The sequence below is a fragment of the Sturnira hondurensis genome, unplaced genomic scaffold (assembly GCF_014824575.4).
Source record: "Sturnira hondurensis isolate 20B ecotype Veracruz unplaced genomic scaffold, ASM1482457v3 Scaffold0020237, whole genome shotgun sequence".
NCBI classification, from domain to species: domain Eukaryota; kingdom Metazoa; phylum Chordata; class Mammalia; order Chiroptera; family Phyllostomidae; genus Sturnira; species Sturnira hondurensis.
Window position 1 is genome coordinate 1,488,043 of NW_028092868.1, and position 25,866 is coordinate 1,513,908.

The window sequence follows — 25,866 nt, forward strand, 5'->3', positions numbered from 1 at the left end:
AAAGAAATCACAGAGGATGCTGTCTAGAAAAATTTCCCCTATGAAAAGCATGTGTTATGGCACCTGAATCGCACAGGTGGTTTTACTGCAGCAGTGGGCACTGGTGGCTGTCATTAACCGCGAAAACTATGTACAAATAAATAATCTAGCAAGCAATTAAAACTCATTCAATATAAAAATTGGAGGTATTCAAGCACAAAATACTTGGGGACATTGAAACCTCTCCCAAATAAATATATTATCAAGATTTCCGCCAGCATGAGGGCATGCTATTCCCATCATACCATCATAACATAATTTTACATTTATTAATTCAAAAGAATATAAAACTTTCACTTCCAGTGCTGAAAGAAGCAATAACTTGGAACAACCCTCCTGCTGAAGACAATGAGAAAAGCTACATAAAATATAAAAATATCCTGGAGGCAGGCATAGACGAGTGAAAAGTACCAGGATAGTACAGAGTTACCAGAGCAGGATTCAGAGCAGAATGAGGTCCAGAGATGGTGAAGGAGTTGGAAGTAAAAACTTAAAAATGGAGAGGAAAAGTTAAAAAGATGGTTAAAGAGAAAACATAACCTTGAAATTAAAATAGAGAAGCAGTGAAAGTGAATACTCAGAAGTGTTTAAATGTTTAATTTATTTTCAAAGTGAACCTATAAAAAATCCTTACGCATCTCTCTCCAAGTTTCACAGATGTGAAACATAGCAACAGAAACCTTAGCATAACTATCCTACTTCTTGGTCCCACACCCTTTCACCCATCAGGTTCTTCACATTTTGCTGTTGCCCCAGCTCAGAGATGTGGTGGTTAAAATGAGAACCTATCTATCATCCAAGCCAAGGGGGGTTCTAATCCCAGGTCAACTGTGTGGGCTTAGACAAATTACGTGGCCTCTCTAACCCTCAGTGTAATACTTTATGCACTGGGGAAAGAATATCTCATTCATAGGATTGTTGTAAGGATTACATGAGACAATGAGCATGTTAGTGCTTAAAACAGTACTGGGTAATTAAGTAAGTACACAATATGTGATAGTTGTTATTAACTCCTTCTGTTATCAATGCCTATTACATGCCTGTTCCATGTGTATGGTGGTCGGTATTATTCAATTCAACCCTCATTTGTTTGGCCTCTACCAAATGATGGGCACTACACAGAAAGGGAAATGAAGGGTGAGGGAAAACATTCTAGCTCCTTCAGGCAAGCCAGTGAAGCTCCCACAGAGTAAAAAGTAAAGTTCACGTGTAACTTTGAAAAACAACTCTAAAAAAAGATGAAACACAGACACCAAAGAATAGATAAAATAGAACTCATCAAAACTGAAACCTTTTGTTTCAAAGGAGATTAGAAGAGTGAAAAGACAACTCTTAGAGAGACAATGTTTGTAAAACACATTTAACAGGGGTTGAATATCCAGAACATATTAAGAACAAAAAGACAATTAACCAAAATTTAAAATGAGCAAAGGACTTTGCTAAAATCTTAGTGTTTGTACGCCCACAAAACTCCTGTTAAAACTCTAGCACCCAATGTGATGCCATTATAAGGGGGCACCTTGCAAGATGCTTAAGTTGTGAGGATGGAGCCCTGCTGAACGGGCTTAGTGCCTTATACAAAAGTGTTTCATAGAGATCCTAGCTTCTTTCATCACGTGAGGACACTGTGAGAAGGAGCAGGCTATGAACCGGGGAGAGGGTATTCACCAGAACTTGACCATGTTGGCATCTTACTCTTGGACTTCTCAGACTCTAGAACTTTGAACCAAGTACTGTTACACGCCACAACAGGGATGAATCTTGAAAACATTATACCAAGTGAGCCAGACAGCAAAGACCAATTACTGTATGATTCCATGTATATTAAATGTCCAGAAAAGGCAAATCCACAAAGACGGAAGCAGATACATAGCTGTTGCCAGGAACTAGAGGAGGAAGAATGGAGTGGCTGCTTAATTGTGCCGGGTTTCTTTTGGGGAGTGATGAAAATGCTCTAATCCCTGGCCCAGTGAGTGGCTCAGCTGGTTGGAGTCAACTGAGCCAGCCAACTTTTGGTTGGTTGGTTGGAGCATCATCCCTTGCACCAAAAAAAGGTTGTGGATTTGATCTCTGGTAGGGGCACACACAGCAGCAACTAATCAGGGTCCTTCTGTCTCCATCTCCCCTTCCTCCTCCTCCCTCCTTCTCCCACTAAAATCAATAAACATCCTTGGATGAGTATTAAAAAACAAAATGTTCTAGAATTAGTGGTGACGGTGTACAACCAACCACGTGAATATACTAAAGACCACTGAACTATATATCACTTTAAAAGTGTTTTATGCCCTGATCTGTGAGGCTCAGGTGGGTGGGCATTGTCCCACAAAGCAAAAGGTCGCAGATTCAACCTGTGGTCAGAGCACATGCCTAAGTTTCAGGTTTGGATCCTGGTTGGGGCTCACACATGAGGCAATCAGTCAATGTTTCTCTCTCTTCCCCTTCCTCGAAAAATAAATAAATAAAAAGCTATTTTTTAAAAAGTGTTTTAAGGTATATGAATTAAATTTCTATTAAAAAATAAGATTAATTGTTTAATTCTCCTTTATCAGAGTGGAAAGAGTGCCTCCTCCACTTAGTTAGCTGTGGAGAACTAAATACATTTTATTTTTTAATGTTTTACCATGTTTTTAAATGAACTTATTGGGGTGACGTTGGTTGATAAAATTATTTGTTTCAGGTGCACAATTCTATCACACACCACCCACACTCTATCGTGTGTTCACCACCCAAGTCTCTGTCCATCACCATTGATCCCCCCGCCCTCTTCTACCTGCCCTCACCCCCTTCCCCTGTGCTATCATCACCGTGCTGTTGTGCGTGTCTATAAAGTGTTTTGTTTTATTTTTGCTTAAGCCCTTCACCTTTTAAAAACATCTTTCAAAGTGGGTTTCTGCCCCAACTGATGTGGCTCCGTTGGTTGAGCGCCATCCTGCAAAGCGGAAGGCTGCCAGTTGACTCCAAGTCCGAGCACGTGCCTAGGCTGTGGACTTGGTTCCTGGTCAGGGTATAAGTGAGAGGCAACTGATTGATGTTTCTCTCTCATATCAATCTTTTTCTTCCTTCCACTCTCTCTAAAAAAACAAATAAAATTTCCTTTTTTTAAAAGAAATTTAATTTATTTTTGAGAGAGGGGGGAGGGAGAAAGAGAGAGAGAGAAACATCAATGTGTGGTTGCTTCTCACAGGTTCCCCACTGGGACCTGGCCCACAACCCAGGCATGCGCCCTGATTGGGAATCAAACTGGCAACCCTTTGGTTCCCAGGCGTACACTCAATTCATTGAGCCTCACCTATTTTTTTAAGATTCTATTTATCTATTTTGAGAGAGGGGGAAAGGGAGGGAGAAAGATCACTGTGTATTTATCTCTCATGCACCCCCCCACTGGGGACCTGGCCTGCAACCCAGGCATGTGTCCTGACTGGGAATCGAACCAGTGATCCTTTGTTTCATAGGCCAGCACTCAATTCACTGAGCCACACTAGTCTGGGCTAAACTTCTTTTCTTTTTTTAAGTGGGTTTCTATTTTCTAGTCTGCAAAATGAGAGTCCTAATTACTTGTACATCAGGCATCACTGTTAGAATCAAATATGGTAACATTAATCCCTTTAGCACAGTGTCTGTGGTTCATAGTAGACCCTCAATAAATGTTCATTTCTTTCCTTTGACAGATTTCTGTGTTTCAAGTTCAAATTTTCTTAAAAGCTTATGTACCTAATTAGCAATAAAGACATATTTCCCGGGTTATTGGTTCTTAAAGAGAGAGAAAGAGAAAGAGAGAAATTAAACATTATTCTGTTTTGTTTTTCTGATTTCATTGATTTTTGTTTAACATCTCACAGTGCATTAGAAGAGTCCCTAGAAAAAATGCAATTAGGTAAATAAAGAAGGTAATTTAATTTTTACGTTGCCTAATAGACAAATCTCCCTGCAATTCTGTATTAACTTTTAAGTAAGTTTCATACTCCTACAACTGTATTAGAAACTAACACACACTTTTCTCTCTAAGTCTAATTATTATATATCAACTCCATCCAAAATTCCATGGCTTGGATCAACTGTGACCTTGCACTGTCTTGTCCTCCTACTTTCTCCTGCCTCGATCACACCTTTTCTAAGAGAAAAGTCACCACAAATTGTGTTGTATATAACATATGATATGAAAATAAGCTGTATAGTATAAATGTGAAGAATACAACAGAAACACCAAAAGCTCTCATTACACAAGAACAAGGAAATAACTGGGCCTTGGCTAGTGTGGCTCAGTGGGCCCTGGCTGGTGTAGCTCAGTGGATTGAGTACGGGATGCGAACCAAAGGGTCAAGGATCACAGGTTAGATTCCAGGTCAGGGCACATGCCTGGGTTGTGGGCAGGATCCCCAGTATAGGGCGGGTGAGAGGCAACCACATATTGATGTTTCCCTCTCTCCCGAAAAATAAATAAATACAATCTTAAAAAGAAGTGAATATGCAAATCTCTAAAAGGATATAACAGTAACTGCCATATTTAAGTAACTATTATGTAGCAGGAACTCTGCCTGGCCCTTTATGGAGTCTCTTCTGCTAGTGGCCCTCTCGCTCCACTGGTCTGATTACAATGTTACCAATAGACCCATTTTTATACTGATGACCACATGGGAGAATACAGAAACTCTTTAGTGTAACAGTTTTTTTCCTTAATCAGTTGTCAATTTTACTCTTTCAAAGTCTTCAAAAAGTGGTGCGATTCATTTATTTGTTTTTCTTTTGGGGAGTAGAAGGCAGTGACTTACATTTCTGTGAAATCTAACAAAAGCTATTGACCATCTCCCCAGAAAAATGCATATAAAAATATGTTGCTTTTAATTCTGAGGAGATGAATCAGCCATGGGACATCTTTCCAGAAAAAAAGGACATAGAAACAATATGTGGCCTACAAATTGTGAGGAAACATATCAACAGAGTACTGCAGTCCACCCAGATTACAGCCCTCTGAGGCAGGAGTTCTATTTTTATGATTTCTGAAACATCATATGAAAGATGAGTGCTGGGATCTAGTCTTGGGAATTCTTGTCTAGTAACCAAAAATACGTGGCAAGTTTAGTGAAACTAAAGTATTAACATAATAATCAAAATTTCACAATTCTTTTTTTTCCAAAGCAGCTAAAAATACACGAAGTATTTAATATGATGAGGCTAGTATCCAGTCATTAATTAGGAGATATGCTAATGCCAAAATGCCGGCTCAATCACAATCTTTGAGAAGATATCAAGATGTGTTTACCAAAGTGAACTTAATTTCCAGGTTAGTTTCTGATTTTGGGAGAAAGAAAGGGACCTTTCTAAAATACCTGGTTTCCAAAAGTGGTAAAGATTTAGAAGTCATTTAGGCACTAACTCCATAGCAAAGTGCTAAATATTTTGGTTATGCTAATACTTTTAGTTTGAAATAAAAGACTAATGACTCCAGTATTAAAGAAATAATCTGAAACAGGAACTAAGATTTACACAAAAATATTCCCTATCATATGAAAAATGTTAAGAAACTTGAAGCATCTCACAACAAAAAAATAATTTAGTAGCTTATGTTGATTTATGCGCACATTTTAAAAAACCTTTACAAATTTCTAATGACAAAGAAAAATACTGATGATATACTGGAATAAAAAAGAAAAAGAAAAAAAATTCCCAATTGACTCGCACTATTGTTATTTTTTTATGCAGAAAAAATTCTGGAGATTTTGCTGGTGTAGCTCCGTAGATTGAGCCCAGGACTGCGAACCATGCATGAATCCCTGTCCGATTCCCAGCACATGCCTGGGTTGCAGGCCAAGTTACCAATAGGGGGTGCACAAGATGCAACCACACATTGACGTTTCTCTCTCTTTCTCCTTCCCTTACCAACCCCCTCTCTAAAAATAAATACAATATATTTTTTAAAGATTTTATTTATTTATCTTTAGAGAGGAAGAGAAGGAGAGAAGGAGAGAAATATCAATGTATGGTGGCCTCTCATGAGTCCCCTGCTGGGAACTGGCCTGCAACCCAGGCATGTGCCCTGACTGGGAATGGAACCGCGATTCTGTAGTTCGCAGGCCCACACTTAATCCACTGAGCTATGCCAGCCAGGGCTAAATACAATATTTTTAAAAAATACTGGAAACAAATATACCAACTTATTCGTGTCAGTTGCCTCTTGCTATTAGGATTATACTTTTTCATGTTTCTAAACTTTTAAAATGCAAATTATATTACTTAGATTTAATGTTTTATTACTTTTTATGTAAAAATTTAAACCACATGGAAAAATCTAAGCTCTGGCTGCATATCTCAGTTGGTTATTGCATTATTCAGATAGCCCAAGGTTGCGGGTTTGATCCCTGGTCAGGGCACATACAAGCATCAACCAATGAATGAATAAATAAATTAACAACAAAAAGATGTCTGTCTGTCTGTCTGTCTCTCTTCCCCTCCCTTTCTCTCTAAAAGTCAATAAATAAAAATTTTTTTATAAAGAAAGAGAAAATTAAGCAAAACGTTAAAGTCACATATTTTCTACCACACCCCTCCTCCATCCAAAAATATCTAATCCTCAGAGGGAAACACTGTAACAATTGGTTTGCTAGGTATCGTTCTAGAATTGTTTTTCTACATTCCATTTACAATAGAAAAATACATAATTTTGAGCTTTCATGCTCCTTCTCCTTTAGAATTCTGAGTTGTCCAAACTTTGCTTCTTGGAATAACTCAATCACAAACTCATATGGCAATAATTTTAAACATAAGCAGCAGTTAAAAAAAAAAACAACAAACATTTTCAAGCACTCTACACCCTCCTAAAAGTCTTCTATCTGAATTTCTGTTACAGATATCCTGTGATTCTAATATCTTTAGTACTTGAAAGTGACATGTATAGAATGAACTCCAAAATGTTTTAGGGTACTAGCTGCTAAGATGATATTAACTACGTATGGGATGTAATGTTTTTAAGGTCGTATTTATTTTTAGAGAGAGAGGAAGGGAGGAAAAAACCGAGGGAGGGAAATGAGAGAGAAATATCAGTGGGCTGCTTCTTGCACACCCCCAAACAGGGACCTGGCCCACAACCCTGACTTGTGCCCTGACCAGGAATCAAACCAGTGACCTCTCAGTTTGTGGGACAACACCCAACCCAATGAGCCACATGTCAGGAGTGGGATACACTTTTTTGAAGAGACTTTGGTATGTGAGAGATAGACTAAATCTTATGTTTTTGATAGGATTTCATTAATTCCTTCAGTCAGTCAGTCATTCCTTCAGCAAACATCTGTTGAGCCCATATGATGGGCTAGAACCCTCTAAATCCTGGGATTGGGCTCTAGAAGCAATTGAAACACTTTATTTCTAACTACTGCTTTTTTTGCAGAGTACTACACCCTTCTTTTAAAAAGTAACTATCAATGGGACAAAATTTAATCAGAAAAGAGCAAGACTTCTCTTTTGTTGCTTTCATAACAGACATGAAGAGCCGATGGCAACTAGCCAAGACTTTCTGGATATTCATGACTTGACCACTGAGTCTCATTGTCAAGGTAATGCTATGAATTGCTTCAATTAGTTTGATTTATTTGCTAGTTCTATCTTATTTTATTATGATAATAGCACAAAAAGACAAGATCCCTCCTCTCCTTCCTGGTAATAATTGCAGGGCATCCATCACAGAGCCACAGAGACTGCCTATTTTATAAAAAGAATGACTTACGAAGCTTTGAAACCAAACTCTGGAAACACTACTTGGGAATGAAAAACCTAGAGGCTGACCAGCGATGAGGCATGTGGAATTAAACTCCAGATCAAAATAAACATGTAGCACACTACGGTGCTCGCTATTATGTAACAGTTATCACTTGGATTACGGCGGTGCTAGACAAAGGTGTTAGCTCGTTTCACACATTCATTTCCTGAATGAGATGATATACACAAAATGGCAAGGTGAGATTACAGCCACAGTAATAAGATTCCATAAATTAACACCCATAGGTAAGAATCAATAAAGATCAGCATATAAATTATTGCTGACATAGTTGGGATTTCTGGATGCAGGGATCCTAGACCCCAAAGGCCCCTTTTCCTCCTCATGGTCAGCTCTGTGGTTAGGTACCTACTGAAGTCTCAGTAGTGATTCAAAGAGATTCCTTAAAGGCATATTTAAGGACATATAACATCTGCCCTCAATTGAAGGAGTTGGTAGCAAAAATTTGTTCCATATGCCACATACAACATATGCCAAAATGAGATCCGGCTGTGAGAGAATACCAAGTAAAGCTGTGGCTCAGAGAGGCTCGGCCCACCCCCACCCCCACTAAAATGGATAAAATAAAATATGTGTCAACCTGTTCTGAAATGACATATCTGGAACGAGACTGTTATCACATACATTACCCATAAGTTAGTGGGTAGTGAGTGGTTCAATCTGTATCACATAATATTACTTTCAGCTTTTCAAGCACAACAGAAGTAGCTACTACTATTTTTCAGGTGGAATTTGCATTAGCTAAGAAGACAGCGTGGTAGTAAAACAGCATATTTCATAGTGTTACCTAGGACTCTGCTATTTAATGTAACCAAACATGTAATAACACTTTAATATTTCTGGGGAGGAATCAAATTAACTAGAATAAATTTAAGACAGACTTTCACTTGGACAACAAACTGCTCATTTAGTCATTCAATTAATGTTAAGTGAATGTGTTATACTATACCAAAACATAAACCTAAAGAGATATAATGCAATCTCCCACCCGTAGAAGCATAGTATAAAAAGCTAGATTTTGTTTTCTTCTGTCAGTACATAGTAAAAATCATTTGTGGAAGGGTAGTCTAGCCAAAGCATCTACTCTGTGTCTTTGAAAAGCAATCCCCTCTTGCTTCATTTCTATCATTAGTTAAAAAATAGGGTAATGCATGTTTCAAAATGCTAGATTACAAATACACATGAGGAATACATAGCCAAGAGCAAATTCCTAGATGACTGAGTTATAAAGTTAGTGTTTTAATTATTTGTATTTCTAGGAGAAATAATGTGGAGATCGTTGAAATAAGCTTGGCAGAAAAATAACATTTTATCTCTTGGCCAAAAGATATCTCTGGTATGCCTCCATCTTGGCGGAAGTCTCCAATCAAAAGAAATTCAATCTTATTGTGAGAGACAAAACTGCAATTCATGACCCCCCAAAATAAGTCAAAAGTGTTTTTACTTCTCCAGGAGATTAGTAGTTAACACTATGAGAAACGGCATATGCTTTAAGGGACTAAGTACATTTTACAGAAAAAAAAATTCTAACAGCTCTGTTTCATCTAAGCACTAACAAAAAAACTCCGAAATATTAGCATTTTAAAGCTATAAATGCATTTTCTCTTTCTCACTCCAACTTTCAATAAGTAAAATAATTTTAATGTGAAGGATAAATACATAAATATATTTGCTTACCAGTCTTTAGGTATCAAAGCAAAAGGTCTTCATCAATAACAGCAGCAAATAGATATTGAAAATTATTTAAAAATATCAAAAACCTAGGAGTAAAACTAATAAAAAGACTCCACATTGAAAATTACATTATTGAAAAAATTCAATAAGGCTTACATAAACAAAAATATAGCGCATTTGTTTATCAACTATACTTCAATTTAAAATTAGTTAATTGAAAATTTAAAAATATATATACAACAGTCATCAACTGGAAGGTTCAATATCGTAAAAATGTCAAACTCTCCAAATTAATGTGTAGATTCAATGTAATTACAAGAAAGTCCTCAGCAAGGTATTTTGGTGGAAATTTACGAACTGAAAATTTTCAATTGAAATGCAAAGAACAACAATAACAACAAAACGAAATCAGCGTGGAAAAATAAAGCTGAAGGACCAGGTTGTAAGACCTGGTAAATAAAGACAATTTAGACATAAGGGCAGACAAAAAGGTCAGTAAACCAGAGTCTAGAAATAGATCCAGAAATAATTAACCACCTAATTTACGACCAAGGTGACCCGTAGTAACAGGGAAAGGATGGTCATTTCAGTAGTGGTACTGGTCAGGCAGGTACGCATGTGAAAAAGAATGAATCTTGTCTCCTACCTCACACCATACACAAAAGTCAATTCCAGATACATTGTACATCGAAATGTGGAAAGTTTTAAAAGTTAATTTTTAAAGAAGAAAACAAACGAGAACACCTTCATGACCTGGACTGGCCGAAAAAAAAAAAAAAAAAAAGGAAAATCTTTCTTAAACAGGACATAAAAAGATATCATAAAGAAGAGTACTGGTGAATTGGACTACATTAAAATTAAGAATTTCTGTTAATTAAAAAGTATAATTAAGAGAATGAAGTAGATAAAGATATCAGTAATTACATATTCAACAAAGGATTTATAGCAACAAATCATAATCCCTCACTGTGATATTTTGAAAGTCTGCCCTCAAGACAAGGATTTGAAAAGAAATTAAAGAAATACATATTTTAGAAAGAAAACAAAAGGCAGAAGAACCAACTTAACAACAAACAAAATACTTACTAGGCACTTCAAAGACAATATCTAAATGACTAACACACATGAGAAGTAGCTCAGTATCATTAGACATCAAGGAAATACAATGTAGTGATGCTACTACATGCCCAACAAAATTATTAAAGTAAAACAAGCAAAAAAATAGAGTTGGTAAGGAAGCGATGCAATGGAACTCTCAAAACCTCTGATCAGAGTCATAAGTGGAACAACTACAGCAGTCTGCTAATATCTACAAAAACTAAACCGTGCATATGCTATGATCCAGAAATTCTACTCCTAGGAATACACTCAACAGAATGCATACAAATACTCACCAAAGACATTATGATAATGTTCATAACAGCACTACTACTAGCAATATGTACTGTGCCATATACATGCAAAGGAATCCTATACAATGACAAGGAATGTCTATAACTATAAGCGACATTATATAGATAAATCTCATAAGCATAATATTAAGCAAAAATGGACTATCAGCCATTTCTTGCTCTCTTGGAATGAAGTCCCTCTGGGAGCCTGCGTTCACTGCTGCCTCTCGGTGGGAGTATCTCCTGCCGGAGTTCAGTAAAAGCACAACCTAGTACATGCTTCAGAATCAACTTTGTCAGTGGTGAGGGCAACTTTGCGGGGCATGAGGAGAGCAAGACAGAATGAGAGACTATGAATATCATCAAGTAGAGGGAACCCCTGAAGTAGAAAATAAATTAATTTTATTTATATATTATATTTATTTAATTTCCACCAGTTTGTCAGTGCTATATTAAAATTGTATCTGATATGAAGAACATAACCATTTTCCAGGGTGAGGATGGTGTGACTGTGATAAAGACTGAGAGAGAACCACTTTAACTCAATTTTGAACACATTACTGACATTCCAGTAACTATGATCACATCTATCATTAAGAGATTGCTTTCTGCCCTGGCTGGTTTGTCTCAGTGGACTGAGTGTCAGTCTGACAACCAAAAGAGTCACCTGTTCAATTCCCAGTCAGGGCACATGCCTGGGTTGTGGGCCAGGTCCTCGGGGGGGTGTGGGGGGGGTGTGGGTGTGTGGGTGTGTGTGTGTGTGTGTGTGTGTGTGAGAGGCAACCATCCATTGATGTTTCTCTCCTCCTTTCTCCCTCCCTCCCTTCCTCTCTAAAAATAAAGAAATAGAATCTTTAAAATAAATCTTGCTTTCTAAGTATCATTCTCCACTAAAAGGAACTCCCTGGGTAAGTAGCTGACTTCAGGTTTGGAGGAAGACAAACAGAAGAAAAGCCTAGAACACTTGTTTCAGAAAATAAAGACTTAATGAATGGTTGAGGAGCTCCTTGAACAAACTTGGGAAATTTTCAGCATCGAAATGAATCATGATAGCCCTGTCTGGTTGGCTCAGTGAATTGAGCCTGGGCTGCAAACCAAAGGGTCCTCGTTTCCATTCCTAGTCAGGGCACATACCTGGGTTGTAGGTCAGGTCTCCAGTAGGGGGTGCACAAGAGGCAACCACACACTGATGTTTCTCTCCCTCTCTTTCTCCCTCCCTTCCCCTCTCTCTAAAAAATAAATAAATAAAACCTTTAAAAATTAAAAAGTACTGTATTTTTCAGACTATAAGACGTACTTTTTTACCACATTTTTTGCTTTAAAATTTCCTCCCCATTTTCCTCCTCTAAAGCCTAGGTGTGTCTGGGGTCCACACCATAAGACACACCTAGGTTTTAGAGGAGAAAAACAGGATAAACAATTTTTAAGCCAAAAAAAAGGTTTTTTTTTAAGTGCATCTTATAGTCTGAAAAATACGGTAATTAAAAAAAAAATCATGATAGCCCTGTCCAGGAAGTTCAGGTAGTTAGAACACTGTCCCTATATGCCAAGGTTGCAGGTTCAGTCCTGATCAGGGCACATGTAAGAAGGACCAATAAATAAGTGGAACAAATCTCTCTCTCCGCCTCAATTTTCTCCCTCCCTCTCTTTTCTTTTCTTTCTCTAAAATAAACAAAATAAATAATGATAGTAAGGAATCATAACCTATATAATATCATAAAAACCTACAAGTTCATGTTAAAATAGTAAGTAAACAAGAAGTAAGAGCTTTTCCTTAAACTAATGCATTTAAAAGAAATAATAAAAATAGAGAATTACTATTTAACAACCATCAGGCAAAAACTACCAGCGAATGCTAAAAGCAGAGAGTGAAACTTTTGAGGGGCAAAATAAGCTGAACGTGACAAAAGTAGCGGAGTCAGAAAAGATAGAAATTGAGGAACTGTTTGAGTCCAAAAATAAAAATAAAGAGCATATTGTGTGATGCCATTGATACCAAACTCTAGGTCACATAAGCTAGTCCACAGTGATGGAAAGACCTTTTTGGCCGGAGGGGAAAGTGTGTGGGAGGTGTGGGGCAGGAAGAACCTTTTGGTAGTGACAGGCTATGACCGTGACGATTGTGGTGATAGTCACACAGTATGTACGAGTGTCATGCTTATCAATGTGTATGCTTTAGATATGTGCAATTGACTCTATATCAATTGTATCTTCATAAAGTTTTTAAAATTTGAGGAACTGTTCCAAACTAATGGAGGCCAAGAAAACATTCTTTTAGAGGAAATATGACTGAAAGCTGATGGTTAGATAATAATGGTTCAATGTTAATTTCCTAATTTTGACAATAATTTAAGAGAATATCCTTGTTTTTTTAAGAAATATACTCTTACCCTGGCTGGTCTGGCTCAGTGGATTGAGCATGGGCCTGCAACTGCTCCAGTTCAATTCCCAGTCAGGACACATGCCTAGGTTGTGGGCTAGACCCTCAGGGTGGGGTGCGCAAGAGGCAACCACACACTGATATTTCTTTCCCTTTTTTTCTCCTTCCCTGCCCCTCTCTATAAACATTAATAAATAAAATCTTAAAAAAAAAGAAATACAGTTTTTGGTATGTAGTGTTCAGGGAGTATCATGTCTGTGGCTTACTCTCAATTGGTTGTGAAAAAAATAGACAGCTGAAATAGTGAGACAGAGGGGAGATAAAAGGAGATAAAGTAACGTAAAAAAATGTTATCATTTGATTGAAAGACATACCAAATTCTCTGTATTTCTCTTGTAACTTTTCTATATATCTGAATTATGTCAAAATATAAGAACTTTTAAAAATATGTGGTGCTTGGGAGATTATGACCAAAGGGTCATTTATCTGTCACACTGACGGCACTTAACAGTGTCCACGTGTGCTTGCCAGAGCAAATTTACATAAATAAACCACACACCAACACCTACATTTATAAAGCTGATTATGTGAGCAGCGAACATATTCTCTTTTCATTTAACTAGCAAGTATGAGTCCTTATCCCTGTCCCAGCCTAAACAGGCAGTAGGGAAACAGCACCCCAATACGAAACTTGGGGAACACAAATATACAGTTATGGCACAGGGAGAGGATGAGTGAATGCGTGAAGTCTTGTCAGACAGGGAGAGAAAGCTGTACCATGAGCCTGAGCACTGAGGAAAGAAGATGCCTGATGACCTCAGGTAACCACAGGGAGCCAGGCCCTGCTGAAACTTCAGCTACAATGAGGGGAGAAGGGACAGGAAACAGAAAGAGGAGGTCAGTTGTTCCAAGATCTTACAGGTCTTATGTTCCATGCTAACAAATCTAGGTTTCATCTATAATTGGAGGGCAGCAAAAGTGTTGACCTATATTCTTTTGTTTTGTGACATGTCAGACACATAAGAACACTGAGTGGGTTTAAGTAGGAGAATCATGGGTGCAGAAAAAACTCTGAACTGCACTAAGGAGAACTTGTTCAACATACTGACTTTCCTGCTGTCTGATTCATGCAAAATTATATCCCCAGTGCACAATTCAGAGTAGAAGTGCAATAAATACTTGCCGATAAAAAAGGTAATACTGAAATTGTTCCAATAAGAGACCAAGGCCTAGAGCAGTGGCCTGGAAAATGGAGAGGTGGAAGTGCTCAGATCTTGTAGAACAAGAAAACCTAGAAGAATGAGTAGAAGGCATGAAAGATCACTAAATTTTCTATTCTTGGTGACCATGTGAAAATGGGTAAGCCACTGAACCAAGTAGCAAGGTGGGTTTCTATTTTTTTGGAGGGGAGGGGGCTGAGAAAGAGAGAAACATACATTTGTTTTTTCACTTATCCATGCACTGATTGGTTGCTTCTTGTGTGTGCCCAGACCAGGGAATGAACCTGTAACCTTGGCACCTAAGGACCAACTGAGCCACCTGGCCAGGGCATAAATAGCAAGTTTAGAAAAGAACAAAGCAAATTTGTTTATACCTATTAGAGATAGTCTATATTTGGCAGTTACAGTCTGTATTTGGTTCTATTCCCAGTCAGGGCACGTGCCTGGGTTGTGGGCCAGGTCCCCAGTGGGGAACGCATGAGAGGCAACTACACTTTGACATCTCTCTCCCTCTTTTTCTCCTTCCATTCCACTCTGTCTAAAAATAAATTTTAAAAATCTTTTTAAAAAGAATGAAATAGAAAAGGTTGATTGAATTTAAGTTCTCAACACTTTTAATCTCTTGTACCATACCTGTGTCATAATAAACACAAAATAAATATTAACTTCAACTGAGTGAGCACCAATCATAAAACACAATAAGTGACAGATATTTTAAAGATCTGAAAAGCAAATCTGAGTGTTAACCAAGCTCCGTAAAATTCTTTAAATGAAGTCTAAGTCAACCAATACTTCATACCTCAGGTTCACAAAATACAATTATGAGGACTAATGTTTAGATAGTGTAAGGAATATTAGGAGATACAGGAATCCCTAAATCAAGGAGGGGCAGCAGATGCCACCTCTCTTTGTCACCCAGGCTAGTGCACAGTGGCCATCCACAGCTGCATTCCCACTGCTCATCAGCATCAGAGCTTTGACCTACTCATCTCTGCCCTGGACTGATCCACCTCTCCAGGCAACCTGGTGGTGCCCCACTCCTGGGTGTCACCACACTGATGCCGAGCTTCGTGCAGGCACTACAGCCCGGCCCTACCGGGCTCGAGATCCCTCCTGCCTCACCCTCCAGAGAAGCTGGAGTTTTACAGGAGTACCAACTGTTTCAGGTTCCACTTCCAATTACCTTTTAACCGCAACAACCACGTGAGATAAGTACAGGAGAGAGAAATCACCTGCCAAGAATTGAGAGGGAAGCTGCAAGGAAGTTAATGAGTCTGTGCACTCTTAATTTTTTTTTAATCTGTAACTTCCAAAAAAGACACATACTTAGCCAAAATGAGGCATGATGGAAATATTTGCAAAATCACGTTTCATACAATTTCCCTTTGTCTCCATCAAATTCTATAATAAAAAAAACTATTAGTTCCACTTTCTAAGGCAAATTCTAAAAATACGCTCATGTCAATGAACAAGACATTGCAGGTAGGTGCACAAATCTTTATAGATAATTTTAAGCAACATTTTACACCACAGTAAAGAGTATGATTGATACTGAAGCAAACTGCCTACACACGGACCACTCCCCCAAGTCCCACAGGTGTCTCTACAGCCCTGGTGTTTTTACTCACCTTCGCACGCCCAGTGGCACGTGGTCTTCTTTTCAGCTCCTCGCATTTCCTCTTCTTACAGATCTGGTGGCTATTCTTTCTGTTCTGGCAGGGAGTACACTCGCCACAGTTCTTCTTCAGCAGGCAGGGCTCGCAGACTCCACATGCTTTTCGTTTCTTTCCTACCAAAGTAGGTGGCAAAGAAGTGGACGTACTGGCAGGTGACCCTGATCTAGACACCACTGCAGCGTTGATCTGGGAGCTCTCTCCTTCTGGTTTGTCGGGACCAGCCTGGGAGTACTGGACAGTTCCCTGTGAGGCATGGCCGGGTCCTATCTCAGGGGCTAAGGTCAATCCCTGAGCGTTAGCTGATAGAAAGCCTATATGAATTGGCTTCTCATTTTCTATATCACTTATAGCTATTACTGGAGCTCCCGAATTTATCTCTGAGTTTGCTGATGGTTGTGGAGTGTAACCTGAGCCCAAAGACAGAACAATCTGCATAGTGCCCTGGGGCCCGAGCACGTATGAAACAATGTTTGGGGTAGCAGGCCATTCTGGGAGAGCACTACAGGGAGCAATTGAGCTTAGAGTAGCAGGAATAAAGACAGGTGGGTCTGAGGTAGCACCCCCACCCATACCAAGAGTTTGCTGATTTAGGGTAGCACCAAAGACCACTCCTTGGACTGACTTAGCACCTGAGGTCACGGGTGGGTCTGAGGTCTCACCCGGAGCTTCTCCATGAACTGGGCCGGCACAGGGAACTTCCCACTGCTGTGGGGCAGCGCTTGAGGCCTGTCCTGAGACAGGGGTGTCGTTAGGAACTTCCTGCTGATCTGGGGTGGCTTCGACTGCCTCCACACAATCTGGTTTAGCACCAGGGGTTTCCTGTTCTGAGTCTGCCAAGATAAATTTTAAGAATGAGGTAGGATATATAGACCCACCAATAGACAGACAGTCTCTAAGGTTCATCTCAGATTTACCCTTATTGAAGCTGGAGGTAGGGCAACAATCACTTTCACTTTGGATGAGACCCAGGTTAGAATCAGATAGCTTAAGAGATTCTACTTGTGAACCCAATTCTTCTAACTCCATGCTGTTGTTCCCCTCAGAGGTAGCCCTGAGGGCTGCTCTTTGGAGCAAAGGAGCACACAGGGCGTCCTGAGCAAATATGCCAGGGGAATCACTGGTGTCATCTGATGTCTCTTCAGGAGGTAGTTCTTCATCGTGTGTCCCTTCCAGTGTCCCAGAAAGGCTCTCTGCTGCAGGCTCACTGTGAGTGGGAACATTTATTTTGGAATCCTTAGCACTTTGGGGCCAAGACTCGGTTGTCCCTTGGCTCTTCCCTGGCACTAAAGATGTATTTTGTATGTCAGTTAGATTCTCTGCATCGGCACCATCTACGGGGTCTTGGGTTGGGACAGAACCACTTGCCGAGTACTTGACTCTGGTGTGAGTAAGCACCTTATTATTACCCTTTTGTTGCTTTCCTGAATTCTTAGGAGGTGGAATTTTCTTAGGTTTGGCTACGGCCACTCGCGATTGGGAGAGTCGCCTGGTAAGAGAGCTGCTTCGGAGACTCATCTTGAACCCATCGCCAGGTAAGGACTCAGGGTTCTGAGGAAGAACCAAGGGCCTCTCTAAATCCATTCGAGCTGCTGCAGCTCTTGTCAGAGGGCTTCTGATTGCTGTGGGTGGTTTGGGTTCTGTCTTCTTTTTAACATCTGTTTCTTTAGTTACTTGGTTTGTTTTTCTAGCGCTCCCTGTTCTGATCGGTGCTACTTTTTTCTTGGCTGGCTTGGTTGTCTTATTCCATTGACTGCTTTTCTTTTTCTTTAAATGTTTCCTCTTTCGAGAGGACTTTGTGTTGCGGGTTTGAGCCATAGCTGTGGAAAAGAAAAAAGGAAAGAGCATGGGAAACAGAGTCATGGGTCTTTGGGAAAGTCTCACTTCTGAGCAGGGTCTGGATGTACCATGATTGGGCTGGCTTGCACAGGTTTTGGTCAGAAATAATAACAGAAAAACATGGGGAGCGAGCCTTTTCCCAGCACATTATCTCATTTGAAACAAAATATTTACCACCGATTATTATTTAATATTGGGGAACTGAGAATTTTCACTGCAAAAGAAAAATATAGTAAATAGGAAAAACCTAAGGTATTCTTTAAACCCTGCATTCACAATGAAGCTCCTTACTTTACTTGTGAGAACTGATTAAGTTGATGAAGTTCTCTGAGAAAAGGGATTTCTTGATACTAGAAAACCACACTGTTGTTGTGACATGGAGTGTAAAACTCAAATCTCAATCTCCACAAACTTGGGTACTGAAAAAATTATTTCTTAGTCTCTTTCCCCAGCATATCACCACACACGCAAAGAAAGGTATTGCTTGTTTGACAGCAAAGCTGGTCTAAAGCCAGAGGAAGAAGAGGCTTATATAATCCAAGAAGCGCTACTTCTTGGAGATCTAATATATTAAAACCATATTACAGCTAACAGATTTTGAGCTGTTTACGTGCACACAAAAATAGCATGAAGTCTAGGAGGCAGTACTAACAGATTAGGTCACAAGGGAAACTCACTGATCCATCAAGTATCTGCTGAGCACCTACTGTGTACAAGGAGGGCACTGTGGTTGGTGGGCAGCGCCCACACCCAGAAATGATGTGCTTCTTTTTCTTTCACCCGACTTAACCCAAAGACTGCTGGCTCTAAAATCCCTTCTATGACCAGTGGTCCCCAAAGTCTCATGATGAAAGCCTAGGCAAGGAAATTGGAAGTAAAGAGAAAATGAAATAATTAAAGCAGGAAAGGATACTAGGCAAGCAAGATAAACAAGAAAAGAGAAGAAAATGCAAGGGGCTGACCAAGAGCCATCCTCAGTTACCTTTTCATCTCCTCAGATTGCCTGCCCTGATCCACAACAAGACCAAGCTCACCATACAAAACACATCCACAGACTCTCCCCGAGATCACAGAATCAACACTCTGGGTGATCATTTGTTAGCACGTGGCAGAGCTGGGATTTGTGAGAAAGCCTGGTATCGGAGAACGGGTACCAAAAACTGGTCTGCAACCAAGTGATCAGCAGTCTGCAGCCAAATCAGGGCGGAAATTGATGCCATACAAAGATTCTCATAAAGTTGAATTGGTTCATTTTCATTAACTCCCTTTTATTCTGAAACTATGCCTTCCTGTTTTCTCCCATTGAAATATCCTTTCTTGAAAATGTAATAAAAGTCTTCTCTTTTGTCGAAAGATATGGGATAAGCTTGTTTCTTTTGTTATTACTGGGCAAAGCAAAAATTTGACAGCTCTCTGTCATTCTGAAATTTTGCTTTTGGTTTTGCTGTACTGACCGGATCCAGGTAATCCTGGGGTTCACTGGCTGGTTTAGTGGCTTGAGCTGTGTCACAAAAGCCCTGAATTTGAACCTGTGATCACCAGCTGTGTCCTTCAACGAACCACTAAACTGAGTCAAGCTTTCTGCATCTGAAATGAAACTGTTTTTGAGCTATTAATGGGCCTCTACTGGGAAAGCCTAGAGGCACTGGTTTTATCATTGTGATACCTGAGGCTGAAGGGCAAAGTGGGGTCAGAAGAAGGCCTTTGGAAGCATGCAGACCTGATTTTGGTTTCCAGCTCAGAAACATTACTAGCTGTGTAATTCTAACAAATTCCTTGGTCTCTCTATAACTTTAGTTTCCTTATGTGTAACTGGATAGGAAGCATATAATACTGGCTTCCCTGGGTTACCATGAGAACATTATGTATAAAGGTTTATTTAGCACAGGGGTGGCCTATTAGGTGTTTAATAAATGGGAGGCTTAAAAAAAGACTATAGCCCTGGCTGGTGTAGCTCAGTGGATTGAGTGCGGGCCTGCGAACCAGAGGATCGAGGTTCGATTCCCAGTCAGGGCACATGCCTGGGTTGCAGGCCGGTTCCCTGCAGGCCAACTCCCAGCAGGGGACGCACGAAAGGCAACCATACATTGATGTTTCTCTCCCTCTCTCCTTCCCCTCTAAAGATAAATAAATAAATAAAATCTTTAAAAAAAAAAAAAGACTATAATTTCTAAAATACAAAAAAATTGTAAGAGAAAATAGGCTACCTGGTAGTTATCATTATTATAGAACCAGCTTAACCCAGTCTGCCAGATCTTGCAAAGCAAAATATAGTTCTTTTGTTTCTGTTTCCACCTTACACACTGTAGACCATATGCTATAAGATCCCAAAGCATAACATTTTAGAGTCAAAGCGTTTTGCATGTAAGAAAGACATTTTAAGTAGACAGTAACGATAACATTAACCACAAGAAAAATAACATTTTGGTATATCTGTGCCAAATATAAACACTAAGCCAGAGGATAGTTCACTTGAGTTCTTGGCATCTGAGCTTACTGTTTTTCCTTTTTTTTTTTAAGTGTTTTGGCTCACACTAACTCTTTGGCTGTGAAAAATTATCAGATATTTTCTTTAAAGACCATTGCTTTTTGTACCAACATTTTTAGAAAACAAAAGCCATTCCAATTGCAATCTCCAGAAAGTCAGCGATCTTTGTTTATTTTTCAGATAATGAAAAGCAATCCATTCTATTCTCCAGAAATTCAACAATAGCAGTATTAGCTTTCTTTATCTGTTGTGTCAAGATTATATTGCTAAAAAATTATGCCCTGGATGGTGCATAATTTTGCATAATTATGCCCTGGTGTGGCTCGGTGGATTGAGCTCCTGACTGGGAAGCAAAGGGTCACTGATTAGATTCCCAGTCAGGGCACAAGCCCGGGGTGTGGGCCAGGTCCCCAGTAGAGGGCGCACAAGAGGCAATCATACACTGATGTTTCTCCCCTCTCTCTCTCCCTCCCTTTCCCCTGTCTAAAAAAATAAATCAATAAAATCATTTTTAAAGAGATCACATTGCTAAAAAAATTATTAGGAACACATTATCTAGATATTGTAATCAGCCATGAAAATTAAAATTCCTGTATGAAGGCAAGTAATCTGGGTAAACCAGAGTGTGTCACGGGATCTGGTTTTGAAAGTACTTTATAAATCAATCTCCATCTCTTATATATTCTTTTATATTTTTTAATTGAATTGCTTTAGAAATTCAGACTTGTAATTAAGATAATGTTTACCATTCAAACCTTATCTCCTGAAAAAGAGCCTAGCAAGGAAATGGAAAAAGTATGAGTAACATGGATTGGAAGATGTGGCCTCTTTAAATGGTAACTGCCTTTTTATGAGATCATTAAAGAGGCCAACGACCCCAGAAAAACCAAATTGCAGGGGAGAAACCACTGGGTACCACCAACCCAAAGGAACAGACAATCGGACACAAAATAAGGGCTCCTACAAGATTCTAATTTTATCACCCTTGGCTCTGCTAATGAAACATAACCTTTTTAAAGTGATTAACCAAGTTATCCCCAAAGCTGAACTCTAGGAGAAGAAGCAGCAAGATTTTGTTTTTGTTCTTGTTGTTTTGAAATTTTAGAGAAAAAATATTGTTTATTCTATTAAATAGGTCCATATTTAAATGTGAAATTACCTCCACAGATCTCCTTAAATTTATTTTCCTTAATGATTTGTAAATATTATTAAATGCTCTATTTTATTTTTTGTTTTTATTTATTATAGAGTATTGAAGCCCTATAAGGAAGTACATTTGCAATTGAATACTAATTCCATTTTTAATTTCTGATGAAAACTGTCATTCCAATTATTTCTCAAAATCAGTTTTACTCTACCCAGAATATATTCAAGAGCCTGAGTGCTACAGATAGCTATAGGATAACATGATCAAAGCAGAAAATAAGAGATAGGTGTCTCTGTTATTAAACTTATATTAGGCCCATGAGGGGAATCATATCTAATCAATTGTCACAATCCTCTGAGTTCTAATTTTTCTGGAAAACAAAATGAAACAAACAAACAAGATTGTGGGGCATAACATATTACATATTTAAACAATCTTTTTTACCAGAGGGCACCAAGACCCCTAACCTACAATACAAATTTTTTCCTTCTAAAATGTCCTTGTGAGATAGGGCACTGGAATGTATGAGACCCAAACATTCATTATAGGCCAAGCACAAAGAAGCCACTTAATCTGAAATATAACAGATGATACTAGCCCAAATCAGAGAATGAAAGAAGACAGAAAAGTGGCAGGAACAGGCTAGGGGGGGGGTTGCGCGAATATAATAAACGTGGCCTGTGCAAGGATCTGCTCACCATTCACATATTATTTAAACTTACCTAGCCAAACAGGTCAACAAATAGGATCAGATTTTTGCCTCAACATTATTTGAGCTTACTAAGTAATCACAGTCTTTCTCTAAACAGATTTTATTATTTTATTTTATTTTATTTTATTTTATTTTTTACAATTATTGGAGTAATCACCTTGCCTAGAAAAGGAAAAACTGACTTCCTAAATTGTAGCTGATGTCTGTAAAGGGCAATGCTGATAGCAACATGTCAAAAAAAAAAATCCTCCTCCCCTTATGTTTCTCCCTCCTTGTGGATGTCCCCAAGTCTCCTGGGCAGGTCTGGCTGAAATGAGGTAACCACCGAGCCTGCATGTCGACTTAAAATTATATTGCAATCCTTCTCACTACCAGCAGTGGCCAGAAAAGTGGTATATATTTGCATACATAGAGCTATCTGCAAAAGAAACACTGATTCATAGTCACTCCATTCAGCTCCTGAGAATGTAAAGACGACTGTCCTTGACTCAGAAATACAAGACTTAAAAACATTTCTTTTTAAAAGGCACCACCTGGCTTAATTCCTCCAAGTAAAGAAGTTCTACATCTGAAGGGAGAGGAGGTGGGCGGGTTGCTTGCTGTTCCTAGATAGTTTTCTACTACAGGAAGTGTGAGAGCCTTCAGCACGTGGAAAGGCTGTTCAAGGAATCTCACTAGAAGGCCAGCAGATTTAGTCAAAGGCTCCTTCCATATGTAAAACAACCCTGCTGCCCTGCAGAGAGCAAGGGGAAAAAAGGCCAAAAAGGGCCACAAGAGAAGGAAAGGGAGAGAAAAATGGAGAGAGAATGATCCTTCTAGAAACAAGCATAAAATACATTGGGGGGGGGGAAGAGGAAAAAGCATTAGAAAATGTCTCAAAAAGGGGAAAAAGGCCAAAAGACAGAGGAAAGGGAAGAAATGTATAGTGACGAAACGAGATTTTAAAAAGACACCTGGGTTCAAAACACTCAAGAGTAAAGGTAGAAAAACAGAGGAGGGAAACAGAAATTTAAGTTTGCAGGGAGAGAAAAGAGAGTTTCCAGTACCCAGAGAACAGAGTGGGGGAAGGGAGAGACAGACCAGATAAGAGAAAGGAACAAAGGGCAGAGACCACAGCAGACCCACACTGCTACCCACCCACTCTGGGAGACCCGAGAGTAGCGCGAGTGAACTCTCCCCTAATGGTTAGGTGGGGATCCGGAGTTCTGAGTGTGAGCTTCGCGTCTTCTCAACGAAAAAGGGACACTGTAGGCTGCTTCCCGTATAACTTGATTCTGGAATTTAAATGAAATCATAGCATGGCATTAAACACTGTCAGAGGTTGACATCCGACCTCAAGAAAATTCCTTCACTGGGGAGGGTGGGGACTTGTTTTTTAATCTGAGTAGTCAATATCAATAACAACAGAAAACGTTATGTTATCTAAGTCTTTGTAATGCGGACGATCTCCAAATATCTCCTTATCTACACACCTACATACTTGCTTGCACCCCACCCGCGTTTAGCTGTCGCCATAAATTCCTACAACCCTGGCCCAAACTGGTTAACAGGCACCTCTTCCATATTCTTTTTAACATCCTGAGGCATAGAGAAGGCAACGTTTTTATTTCCCTTGCGATCGTTGGGCGGGGGAGGGGCGAAGGATGAGCACATTTCGGTCCCTGCCGCCCGGCCGCCCACCGCGGCCGCGTTGCCGCGGCCGCCGGGGAGCGCCGCCCTCCTACCCGTCCCGGCGCGGCACGGATCGCGGCGCGCCCGGCTGACACGAGCTTGTGCACACGCTAATCGTTGCCTTGTTCAAGATCTTGAAGCACTTTTCAAACATTTGTTCATAAATTGATCATGACTCCAAAGGATTATGCAGCTCATTTTGTGCCCGACAGTGGAACCGAGGAAGGGGGGTAGAGGCACAGGAGTGACCGATGCAAGACGGTTAATTTGGGAGGACGAAGAGTTGGGGGCGGGGGACAGACTCCTACAACGAGCAAATCTGCTTTCTTGGCGATGCATTAATTTTCATGGGGTCAGAAATGCCCAACTTAGGTTTCCCATTCACGTGGAATGGTCCCTGGGACCCGCCAGGCACTTCCCTACCACTTTCTGTAGAAATGTGAGGTCCGCGCACGGGCTCTCAGGAAGCTGATCGTCGGGAGGGAGGGTGAGAGACGGAGGGGAGGGGAGGAAGAGCGGAGACGGGGAGTGGGGAGAGGGGATGAAAGGAAAAGGGGGAGAGCGCGAGAGGGGCTTAGCCAAGTCCCAGCCCAGACGCGGCTGCTGGCTGGCGAGGGCCGCCGGCGCCCCCACGCGCCCGACCTCGAGGGATGGCCCGGCGCGTGCATTGCCGCAGCCGTGGCACGGGCTCCGCACGCCTGCCGCGCTCGCCCGCACCTCGCCCGCATGGAACAACGCCTGCGGGCACTGATGCAATGGCAATGCCAGTGAGTTCAGCGACCAGGTGGCGCTTAAAAGTTTTTTGATTCTTGTTTTTTAAAAAACACCATTTCGACAAAACACTAATTCTACCCTCTATTTCCTTCTTCCCGGATCCGCACAACTCCAGGTAAAAGTTCCTGGCCAAAGTTCTGTCTCTGAAGCCCCCTCTCCGAAACACGGAGGGGGGGGGGGGCAAGGGCCAAAACGTGTTCCCAGCGAGCTGGCCCCCGCGGTATCAGCATGGGGAGGGAGAGAACATATTTGGGGTTACGCTCGAGCATAGACACCGCAGGCTCCCCGCCCGAAACACCCTAATTCTTTTCTGGTCGCACCCCGAGGCTCCCCGACCTCCGACTTTCCTCATTTGCCAGCTAGTCCGGAGACCCCTGCCAGCCACCCTTGCACTCCCCACCCCAGCCCGGTTTCCAGCGGAGCCCAGGGTCCGAGTCCCAGGCTTACCCTCTTCCCCCAGCAGATCCCGAAGTCGGGCCTCTGGAACATCGTTTCCCACCCTCGAGAAAGAGTCCCCAAGAGACGTGGCAATGGGGGTCCCTGCTGGAATCCGCCCCAGAGGACCCACAGGCTCGGAGCCCCAGCCTGTGTCCCGGTCCCTCGCAGCAGAACACCGCCCCCGGACCCCGGACCGCCTTCCGGCGCTGCTGCCGCTACCCTCTGCCAGCATCCCCACTCACCACTGACGGGCTCGGCTCAGAGAGCCGAGCGTCTCCCCAGCTGCAGCCCCGCTCCAGCCCCGCTCCAGCCCAAGCACCAGCCTTCGGGCAAACTTTCCAACTCGAGCTGGTCCCCACTACTTTAGAGCTGGGGACTCTAGCGGCTCAAGTGGCACGAGGGATGCGGGCGGGCTGGGACGGGCACCTACCGGATCCCGGCACGGTCAGGACGGCACGGTCAGGACGCGGTCAGGACTCGAGACCTCTGGGTGGGTGGCTGCCTCCCAAAGGTCTGAAGTGAAGAAGGGGCAGGTAAAGTTTCATGACTGGGGCGGGGCAGGGGCGCGTCCCAGGGGGGCCGACCCAAGACCTGAGAGGTTAGCGGCTGCGCGCACAAAGCACTAGATCGGTCTGCCCTGCCCCTCCCCTCC

At 41.0% G+C, this 25,866-nt stretch overlaps 1 protein-coding gene across 1 annotated transcript in view; it reads right to left on the bottom strand.

Annotated features, from left to right (window-relative positions):
* The window catches only part of TET1 (tet methylcytosine dioxygenase 1), a 108,811-nt gene extending 90,848 nt beyond the window's left edge, over nucleotides 1–17,963 (bottom strand). Inside the window, exons 1-2 of the mRNA XM_037029269.1 lie at nucleotides 16,109–17,963; nucleotides 337–344 (exon numbers count right to left, since the gene is read on the bottom strand). Of these exons, the coding sequence (XP_036885164.1) occupies nucleotides 337–344; nucleotides 16,109–17,963 (1,863 nt within the window). The remainder of the gene's footprint in view (nucleotides 1–336; nucleotides 345–16,108) is intronic.
* Between the last annotated feature and the right edge of the window lie 7,903 nt (nucleotides 17,964–25,866).